An 11,553-nucleotide genomic window follows, 5' to 3' on the forward strand; every position below is an offset into this window, starting at 1 on the left:
ATTAGAGTCCCCTGCTTGGTAGGAGAAGACACAACAGGGAAGTGGTGAAAGATTACAAGAGAGATATAAGTGCAGGTGCAAGTGGGGGTGACAGGTGTTTTGTGTGTGGCTTTCATGCTTAAAAAAATTCTGGCTCCCACTCTTATTAATGACTCCAGTTCAAACCTTTTTCTCTAAGTTCTTAAAGAACTGCAGGAACATTTCACCCAAGAAGAGGAAGGACTTGGTAACCATTCTAGCAAGGCAAAGTAACAAGTCTATCACAAAAGTAGAGGCTGGAAGAAGCGAAGAGTTTTATTAGTGTTTTATTATGAATAGATGTTTCCAAGTTCAATCAATATCACATTCAGTATAAGGCAATACTGCTTCAGGTTTCTTCACAAAGGATGAAAAGCACTGTTTCTAACTTCCTGCAAATTCTAAGACATCACTAAACATGTAACAGAGGTGAACTTTATTCAGTCTCTTATTTGTGGCCCATTAGTTAGTTCAAGTCTTCCACCACTAGAAAATTCCCCAATCTACTGGTTTGGTCCAACTGCCAATTCTCTGCCATTTTAATATACTTTATACCAAATGACTGATTGTACGATTTTATTTCATTTGTGAGGGACTATTACCACACAGACCATTAAAGTGAGGATGCACCAGTTACAGAGAAAAACATCCAAATAGAACTATTGGAGACAGGCACACTTTTACTCATTGATCTCCTCTTCATCATCTTCAAAAGCTTCTTCGCCATCATTGGCTGTGGCTTCCTGATACTGCTGGTATTCAGATACCAGGTCATTCATGTTGCTCTCTGCTTCTGTGAATTCCATTTCATCCATGCCTTCTCCTGTAAACCAGTGCAGGAAAGCCTTCCGGCGGAACATAGCAGAAAACTGCTCCGAGATGCGCTTGAACAGCTCCTGGATGGCTGTGCTGTTCCCAATGAAGGTGGAGGCCATCTTGAGACCCCTAGGGGGGATGTCACACACGGCCACCTTGACATTATTGGGGATCCACTCCACGAAGTAGCTGCTGTTCTTGTTCTGGATAGCCAGCATCTGCTCATCCACCTCCTTCATAGACATTGGACCACGGAAGACAGTGGCTACGGTCAGGTAACGCCCGTGTCTGGGGTCACAGGCGGCCATCATGTTCTTGGCATCAAACATCTGCTGAGTCAGCTCAGGCACCGTCAAGGCCCGGTACTGCTGGCTGCCTCTGGCTGTCAGGGGTGCAAAGCCAGGCATGAAGAAGTGCAGGCGGGGGAAAGGGACCATGTTCACGGCCAGCTTTCGGAGGTCAGCATTGAGCTGGCCTGGGAAGCGCAGGGAGGTGGTGACCCCACTCATGGTGGCTGACACCAGGTGGTTGAGGTCCCCGTAGGTGGGCGTGGTGAGCTTCAGGGTGCGAAAGCAGATGTCATACAGGGCCTCGTTGTCAATGCAATAGGTCTCGTCTGTATTCTCCACCAGCTGGTGCACGGACAAGGTGGCATTGTAGGGCTCGACCACAGTGTCCGAGACTTTGGGAGAGGGCATGACACTGAAGGTGTTCATGATTCTGTCAGGATACTCCTCCCTGATCTTGCTGATAAGCAGCGTGCCCATGCCTGAGCCTGTCCCGCCCCCCAGGGAGTGGGTGAGCTGGAAGCCCTGCAGACAGTCACAGTGCTCACACTCCTTCCTCACCACATCCAGCACTGAGTCCACAAGCTCTGCCCCTTCTGTGTAGTGGCCCTTTGCCCAGTTGTTTCCTGCACCAGTTTGTCCTAGAATAAAGTAGAGAAGCATGATTTCAAACAGGGTGGCAAAGGAAGGAGTTGCTCACTATCAATGGTACTTTTAAAATGATGGAGAAGATGTGTTAGAAATTATTAGATGAGCCCTCCCTGGTGGCACCAAGAATTAGGACACAGCACTGCAAGCTAGCTAGCTAGGGTTAGGACACAGTGGGAGTTCGATCCCCCACCCCGGAAGTGATTCACATGGTGCAGCAGACCTCTCTTGTCTCTCCCGCTGCTCCCCTAAGCAGTGTACTTCATTGATCTGCCTATTCTGCTTCCCACTCTGGTGATGCCTCTCACTGCCCCTGCACCTCTGGCCTGTAACGCAGTTCTGTATGCATAAATAAGTAAATCTTTTTTAAAAAATGATCAGATAATACACCAGGTAGGTATGGAAAGCATGCAGCCATCATGTTGCCAATGAGCACGTAGAATAAACAGTACAACTGTGTTAGACAACTCAAAGCAGCTACCAGTTCCTAAGCTGTTCCTATCTTTTAACCTGGTAACTCTCATTCTCATTTTTAGACAGGCAATTCTTGAACATGGTAACATTTAAAAGAATCTAAAGCTATCCATTGAAATAACAAATTACTTTCCCCTTTCTGTTGAACATTTTGATTTTGTACCATGTCCAAATATTTCCTTTTCAGAACAGAAATATGTCTTCAGGTTAATGGAACACCCTACACCCCACACAAATTCATCATCCAGAACTACCATTGCAGAATTTTCTGAGCACCAGTTTATTTTACAATTTTAATTAAATAGTATAGGAAGCGATTCCTGTCCTCAAATTGCTTTAAGTCCAGAGGCAATAAAGCTACTGATATACCTGAAATATTTCTATATTTTTATCCAGCCAGATAAAAAAACTAGATAAAAAACTAGAAAAAGAACTCCCAATTACTCTTTTCTGTATGATGGTGCATTTTCACTAAACATGCTATTTTTACTTTCTTTCATGGAAGAAATTTTCAGTATGAAAGTTTGGCTTTTAATACAAATTTAAGGTCCCATTTCTCGGTTCATTTCATGAAAAATTGATCTATCAGTAGAGAGGGTATGTTTTCTAGGCACATAAGTTCAGGCCTAAGTGTATATGTGAATTGTTGTACCTAAAAGGAACTGGCTAAAGAGGACTGGAGGAACATACTTAGTTTTCACTTTTCTGGACACTGCAAATTTCCTATAATGCAGGGTTCTTCAAATACTATTGCTGTATATGCCCTCAAAACACCTAAACACTGCATGTCCCTCAGTCATCAAAAAAAAAGATATTTAGTCTTCTTTTGGCCAAAAACTCAATTTTTTGGAAAGCAGAATTGGAAACCACCTGACTTGTATTAATTCTTCTGTTTCAGGAAGATAACAAAAAACTTTACCAAGACTTAGCAGATGCCAATTCCTTCATTTAAAGGCATTTGTTTCATTTAAGCTGGGAAAATAGGAATAGTAATTTTTTTTAAAGATTTATTTATTTATTCATATAGAACTGGGGTACAGGCTAGAGATGTGGAGGTGAGAGGATTCACCAGAGACAGAGAGGGGAACAGAACAGGAAGACCGAGGAAGTACACTGCTGAGGGGAGCAGCGGGCAGATCAGGAGAGGTCTGCCTGCCATGTGGAGCTCCTCCGGGGCAGGCGGGAATCGAACTCATGCGGAAGTGGCTTAAGCTTCTTAGTGCTGTGCTTTAACCCGCTGCGCCACCAGGGAGGACCCGGAATAGTAATTTTAATTCAATTTTGCCCATATGATTTTTTAAAAGATTTATTTACTTATGCATACAAGAACTGGGGTACAGGCCTGAGGTGCAGGGATTCACTAGAGATGGAGCAGGGAGCAGAACAGGCAGACTAACTAAAATAAACTGCTGAGGGGACCAGCGGGTGGGTCAGGTGAGGTCTGCCATGTCATGTGGGTCAGCTCCCTGGCTGGGGATAGCTTCATAGTGCTAGGCTTTAATCCATTTCGCCACCAGGGGTGAAGGCCCACATATGAGTTTTTAATGAAATGTTTTAAGTATACTTCTGTCAAATTTTACAGAGCTGGCTTCTTCAGGTTATAAAACTATTAGGCAGCTTTTGTAACTGGCAAAGGCAGTCAGTCATCAGAGCAATCCTCCGGACCAAACTCATTTTCTGCTAAAAACTTGATTTTTTCAGGTCTAAAACAAATGTTAATATGCATCTCAAAGGACACTAGAAAACATGGAGAACTGTGTTTCAGTGCTAGAGCATACTGTGAGCTAGCTTACAAAAACCAGCAAGAACAGACTGATAGAAATAATGTACTTAATGAACTATATAAAAAAGAAACTACTGTTTTTCACACTAGCTCTTAATAAGATAATCTAATATACAGCTAAACTTTTAAGTTATTTAGGAGGCAAGAAAGTTTAGTAAAAGGCATGTTGTATTTCTTTAGTGAGTGGGTATATCAAACTCTATTTTTGAAAAGAAGAGTAATTTTTCCCACTTTTTTTTTTTTACATCATTCTCCATTTTGTGCATTTTCCATTTCAGTTATAATCCCCATGGGCCTCCCATCATCAGTTCACCTGTGTGCCATCACCACAGTCCAGTGCACTCTTCACACCCCACTTCCGATCCCCCCTCCCATCCCCATAAAATGTCTCTGGTTTATAGTTGTTTATTGTTTTCATTTTTACTCTATTACATTTGTTAGTCTCTCCCTTTTTTTTTCTTCCCTGATGCCTTATGCTCTTGCTATGAGTGAAACCATCTGGTATTCTTTTTCTTTCTGGATTATTTCACTAAGCATGATCCCTTCCAGCTCCATCCATGTTGCTGCAAAAGGCATGTGTTTATCTCTTTTTGATTGCTGAGTAATATTCCATTGTATATATGTGCCACATCTTGAAAGAAAAGTAATTTATATAGAAAGTTTAAATAAATCTCACAGAACCCTTTATCAAGTTTTCTGTACATGTTGAATAAAAGACAAGGACATGCTGCTGGAGGAGGGGGTGGGCAGGCTATGCACAAAGTGGACATGGAGAATGAGACAGGCAGAGGCCATGTGGACTCCATATGGGCAAAGGCACTGCTCCTCTGCACGGCAGGGACCTCTCCCCATTCTGAAGATGTGAATTTGGCTTTTGTCTACAGCTTGCTGGTGGTAAAACTTTATGTGCACTATCCAGAGACCAGCTCCTGAGCTCTGAGTGGGAGGGTCATCCCTAGTGCTTCCACACAGATAGAGGAAACTGAGCAAGATTGCAGTGACACCTCTGAGATGGCTCCCTGGGAAACACTTAAACTGCAGCAGGTAAGGGGGAATAGACATAAGGTTCTCATGCACACAGGACAGGGTGCACCCCTCAATTCTGCAATCTATACAAGGGCCTGCTCTTGAGGAACTTAGGTTTCTGTGCATCTCTCACATCAATCAGTGCAAAGCACTGTGAAGGCTAAGTGGATGTCCTTACAACAAGAAAAGCAACCTTTCCTTTTGAGATTCTCCTGTAAACTTTGAAATATATGACTATTACTGACTCGATCACATAGAAAGGAAAGCCTCCTTACAGATTTAAAGAAGTTCTACAAAAGTAGGATAACAGCCTTTAAGAAAATGGGCAAAGGATATAAATTCACAGGGAAGGGAATTCAAATAACTCAGATATTTGCTGTGCTCCTCATACAGGTAATACAACTTTAAACAAGGAGATTCAGGGCCCTCTTTTGTGGCGCAAAGGGTTAAAGCACTATGAAACTAACTGCAGCCGCTTCAACACTAGTTCAACCCCAGGGAGCTGACCCACATGGTGCAGCAGACCTCTCCTGTCTTGCTCACTGCTCCCGTCAGCAGAGTACTTACTCAATCTGCCTGTTCTGCTCCCCATTCTGTCTCTGGTGAATCCTCTCACTGCCCCTGGATTCTGACCTGAGCCCAGTTTTGTATGCACGAATAAATAAATATTTTAAAAATAAACAAAACAAGGAGATTCTGTTGCTCCCCTAGGTGGACAGAAGTCAAAAGTTTGGTAACACTGTGTTGGTGAGGGTTTGGGGCAAGGCATAACCATGGAAGAGGATGGAGTTCAGAGAACGATTTGGCAACATCTATCAAAATAATTAAACTATTCCTTAGATTCAAACAATGTTACTTCTATAAATTTTCCTAGATAGATATCCCTGCAGGAGCAGTTTGTAATGGTAAGAAAAATGAAAAGAATCTTAAGTACCTATGAACAGAGAAAAGGTTAAGTCAATGATATCTTTCAAATGGATACTATCCTTTTCAACCCTAGTACTTACATGGAATGATTTTCAAAAACTAGTTAATGAGGGGAAACACCCCCAAAGGCCTGCACTGTGTATGTGGCTGGCGGCTACTGTAGGTGGGATCCTTATAGCAGACTCGCATCTGCTGTCTCTGCACCTGCTGTCTCTGCACCCGGAGCTTCAGAAAGGGCCCAGGCCTCTCCCAGGAGAGGCCGGGACAGCAGCTTGAGGTAGGAAGGAGCTCATTCGTTCCGTGAACACCTTCTGACTGGACCACACAGAGGCTTCACTTAGCTAACAATCAAAATGGACATTTTTAACTTTACTAAAATATTTTAAAATGCACTTAGAAGATAAATTGAATAAATACACACTGAACTAATAACTGTGGTTGTCTCTGAAGATGGGTTGACAGGATATGAAGTTTTAACATCACATATGGCTTATAAAAACAAGTAGACAGGTGCTTGTGATAATTAAGAGGAATTAAAATCTGAAAACATGCCTAAATTTTAAAACATCAGTAAGTGGGGGATTACTGGAGGATGACACCTCTGTGCTGGAAAAGCACTGTCAACACTGTAAGATGTATCTAAACTATGGCAGTGAACTCAAGGTGTGTGTAGCATAATTCCAAAAAAAAAAATCAACTCTACACTATTCAAAAACTAGCCAAAAATGATTGCTAATATATAAATATATGTATGTATATATACATCTTATATATTTTTTAAAATCACCTGTGTGTGTGCGCATGCATGCACACATGTACACGAGTATATGTGTACACAACAAGGCAGGCATGACACATTTCCAGTGTCTATAGCATTTAGTTGTTCCAGGGAACAAGTCTCAGGGGTCATGAGGGGTTTCTGTTTTTACACTATAAACTTTGCCTTGTTTAAGGGGGGAAATGTGCAAACTGCTTTACCTTTGTAATGAAAACAAACACATTTGAACAGTAAATATTGACATCTCCAGGAGGGCAGGACTGTCTGAGCAGACCTCAGCCCTTGCTGGCAGCTTGGGCACACTGGGATGTCAGCCCCACCTTCTGGTGAGCTCAGCCTCCGTCCCCAGCTCTGCCCTGCTGCCCCTGTCAAAATATTGCTGGCAAGACCCTTGCTCCACAGCAGGGCTGGGCTTGGCAGACTGCGGAAGGAGGGCATCTCCTTGTCGGGGAGGACACAGTGTTCTCTGCTCTGAACAGACTCCCCTCCCACCTGGGTCACTAATTGAAACTGACCAGCTGCCTCAAAATGGTCACTGTCTTGCCTCTTGCCCCACTAAGTCTGGTTTCCTTGGCACCCAACCAAGCAAGCACAGCCAGGCCAGGCCACACAGAAGGCGGAAGCGCAGGCTGTCTTGTGCTCAGGGCTAGCCTCACCCCTGGGCTCAACGTAGAGTTGTTGCACCTGTATAAAAGGAAGGGCTGCAGGGGCCACTGCCACGAAGGGGCCAGGAATTATTTCATTACAATGGAGTGGTGACTGAAAATAAATAGGTGGCAGTAGATAGCTCTTACACTGAATACTAGCAAATCCAGCCCATTCCAGTCAGAAGTGCATGTTCTCAGAACTGGCCTTCCCTCCAGCTCACACCTTCATTCAGTTCCCTCAATACTTCTAGTCTGATTCACCACGAAGTTCTCCCTACTCTTGACAAAAGGAGGAAGTTGGTAACTTCTGAAAATACTTTCCTGCTGTCTCATAGCAACAGATGTTCCTGGTTAAATATGCAGGGGTCATGAGTTGCACATCCTCTGTGATGAGATGCTGTGACATTAGTCAGCTTTCCAGATTGTGGAACACTGGCTACAATCACTAGGCTCGGGCGTGGGGCCTGTGGCTCTCTGGGGGTGCTCATCCCTCCCACTCTGGATGGAGTCCTCTGACTGAGCACGGGGGTCTCTGGCCCCCTTTTAGCTATAAGTCTGGAAGAGAGAGTTTCAGGTGAAGAAAGGCTATAAGAAAAGTCTACCTTTCCAGTGTTCTCATTTTTTTCCATGAAAGTATCTCTTGCTAGGAAACAAATTTGATGACCATACAACCAGAAATTAATTAAGAAAGGTTATTTTTTTTTTTGAAAGTGTAATCATGTTCACAACTCAAATGCAGGTAACATTCCCTTTTAAAATGATATATTACTTTGAGTCGGTATTTCTTTTAAGCCAAAAAGGGAATGGTAATAGTTCATTTTAATTTACCAACTCTGAAACAGCTAGCTATAAAGTGGACAGGTTGAAGCATCTCCAACAAGTAGGTCATTCTGCCTCTTTCATTAACAGGAGAGAATGACTTTAAAACTAACCAATGACTTTAACACTAACAAAAAATAACTGTTTAGCCAACAATCTAGTATATTAATAATTCAGGAAGTATCCCATCCCCCAGAACAAGCATGTCATTTAAACAAATTAGCATCTTCATTTAGACAATTCACAAGTCTTAATTTAAAAGTGTCCACTTTTAAAAATTACTATTAAAGCTATTTAAATCTGTAAAACTTTAAATAAATCTGTAAAAACTTTAAATATTCTGAATCAAAGCTAGATGCATATCCTGACAAAGCAAAGTGGCAAGAAGTGAGCCTGGTGGTGTTCAGGTACCAAATGTCATTTGTAGCATTTTCCAATGTTTATAAGGTAAATTTACCACTTAGGTTATTAAATGATCTAGTCATCTTAATACGTTCTTAATCTTTTTTCATCCCTTTTTCTAACATCTAGAACTAGACCTTTAGTATACTTATTCAATTTTCCTTCTTTTTAAAAAAAAAAAAGATTTATTTATTTATGCATACAGTACTGGGGTACAGGCCAGAGGTGCAGGGACCAGATAGAGAGTGGGGAGCAGAATAGGCAGATCAACGAAGTACACTGCTGAGGGGAGCAGCGAGCGGGTCAGGAGAGGTCTGCTGTGTTACGTGGGTCACCCCCCTGGTCAGAACTGAACTCACACTGAAGTGACTGCGGCTACCTTCATAGTGCTGTGCTCTAACCCATTGTGCCACTAAGGAGGGCCCTACTCACTCATTTTTCAATTGACATAAAGTAAAGCAAGAACTTACACAGTTGTGAAGCTGCTGCTATGAGTGCTACTTTACGACTTTCAAATGTTTCACAGATTTGACTCCCTCTAAAAACTCACAGGTCTCAGGTGCCCTGCAGGCTGTCTGGGGAGACCTGATTCCCTGACAGGTGTCTGGCATGTAGGAGTAAAAAACTCAGGCAGAGAAGTTTTGGCTTCCTCACCCTTGGAGAATCCTCCAGAAGGTGTGAAAGCACTTGCTTCTTCTACGATACAGTGGAAACGTATAGCACAAGGGAAACTTAGACACCGGGGCTAACAAGAAGCAGGTTTAATGCATTGGTGCTGACTCAGTGGACTTACATCAAAAGGCTGGGGCTTATATATACTTTCAGTTTCTGCAAGGTTCCAGGTGGGTTTGCATTGGCAGCTGTACATGGTCAGCTACAAACCGAGAATGAGTTGTACAGCTGCACACCAACGGTGAGACAAGAGTAGGTAAAGGGTAACCCCCAGATCCATTCTGTCTCATGGTGGCACATGGTTTAACATGAGGCGATTCATACTAGGGACCAAGCTGCATACTAGGAACTGAGCAAAAGTTTGTTACCTAGACCCCCAGACCTCTTATCTGAGGTCACCTTGCTTCACTAAGAGACCTGATGAACAAATTCATATCTACATACCAATTTTAAGAAATAAAACATACTACTGTTATATATGCAAACATGATAGGGAGTGAGGGCAGGGTGGGGTGAAAAGAGCACAAAGCATCGTCTAGCAGTCTGTGCTCACACATTGTTTGACTTAATTGCGCTGTTAACTCCTCAGCTCAGGAGCTGCCTAAGAAGAGTGAGGAACTAGACTGGTTCCAGCGCCCCAGGCAGTGCTCCTAAAACCCAGATGTCTGCAGAGGGGGAGCTGAGAGAATACCGGGCTCCTCAATTCCCGGAGTTGTTAGCCACCTGGAGTGACAGCACCCCTCACTGATAATTAACTGTCTCTATATTTCACTAGAAAACAGCCAGCGAAAGATGAGGGGTCAGAATAGTTTCTTTGGAGCATGATGCTGGTAAATCTAATTTTTTTTAAAAGTAAGTTATAAAGATTTAATCCCCATCTTTGCTTTTTTTTTTTGGCTTCTGAGAAGTGGCAGGCAAACAACCCAGTTACTAGTAACAAAAATATTGTAAAATTACTGGAGACCCCACCCATATGCAGAAATCTGCTGCCTAAAGATAAAGTCAAACTTTTCAAATGGAAAAAAAAAAAGAAGACCTAACAGTGGGTACCCAACCTTTGCACTTTTTTTTTAAGGATTTATTTATTTATACATATAAGAACTGGGGTGTAGGCCAGAGGTGCAGGGTAGGGGGTGTGATGAGAGAATCCCCAAGAGACAGAATGGGGAGCAGAACAGGAAGATCTACTGAAATAGACTATTGAGGTGAGCAGCAGGAGAGGTCTGCTGTGCCATGTGAGCCGGCTCTCTGGCTTGAACTCATGCCACAGCACCTGCAAATAGCTTCGTAGTGCTGTGTTTAACTCCTGTGCCCATCTTTGCACTTCTACAGGACATTCACTAGAAAGGAAGAGATCAAGTCCTGCACTCCTTTCTAACCCCAGCATAATTTTAGGTCAGGAAAACTCAGAAGTAGAAGCTCCTCCTATTAAAGAGTCATCACATTCTAAATGTCCGTAACTCACAGTTCCTACCTATATAAAGCTAAACTCAAACTTGTGTTGACTGGAACAACTCTCACAGAGTAAATCTACTGGACTGCTTCTTGGGTTTGAAGCTTCACTTAGATTGTCTAAAAAACTCTAAGTCTAATCATCATTGCTTTTTCAGCCTAATGCAACAGGCTAACGTTAGGTGAATTTACATATGAACTTTCTATATTACTACAAAATATGGCAAGAGGAATTGTTAGGGGGAAAGGATGTCTCGAGCGAACTCTACAGATATGGGCTTTGTGAATTCCACCCCCACCCCAGACACTGGAACTACAAATCCCATCAACATCAAGGAGAAGCACGCTGGGGTCAAGAGGTGGAGTTAAGCAGTCAACTTTGATATAAAACCAGACATGAGGGCTGTGGGGGCTCCTGGCCTCTTGGCGCATGGCTTGACTCTTGCCTTTTTGCCAGCTCCCTGTGTGCAAAGGTCAGCAGAACTGATAGGACACATTAACCATCTTATCTCTCTTTGTCCCTGAATTATTCATTTCTCTCTCTTTTGTAAATAAACCCATTATTAATCTTTGTGTGTGTGTGTGTCTGTAGCTGAATCTTATTTTATGCCATTTTAAGTGCACATTTTAAGTCAAGCAGCCCAATTCACATTATTTGGCATTGTTAAGGAAATAACCACACATTATGTAGCCATTAAAAATTATAGACTTCAGGCCCTCCCTGGTGGCGCAGCGGGTTAAAGCACTGCACTAAGAAGCTTAAGCCACTGCCGCATGAGTTCGATCCCTGCCTGCCCCAGAGGA

General features: G+C 42.8%; 1 protein-coding gene across 1 annotated transcript in view; it reads right to left on the minus strand.

Moving 5' to 3' along the window:
• Positions 1 to 281: 281 nt before the first annotated feature.
• Positions 282 to 11,553, minus strand: part of TUBB6 (tubulin, beta 6 class V) — an 18,054-nt gene continuing 6,782 nt past the window's right edge. Inside the window, exon 4 of the mRNA XM_004683726.2 lies at positions 282 to 1,762. Within this exon, the coding sequence (XP_004683783.1) occupies positions 699 to 1,762 (1,064 nt within the window). The 3' untranslated portion in view covers positions 282 to 698. The remainder of the gene's footprint in view (positions 1,763 to 11,553) is intronic.

This window comes from Condylura cristata, unplaced genomic scaffold, assembly GCF_000260355.1.
Source record: "Condylura cristata isolate star-nosed mole 26May11 unplaced genomic scaffold, ConCri1.0 scaffold00016, whole genome shotgun sequence".
NCBI lineage: Eukaryota > Metazoa > Chordata > Mammalia > Eulipotyphla > Talpidae > Condylura > Condylura cristata.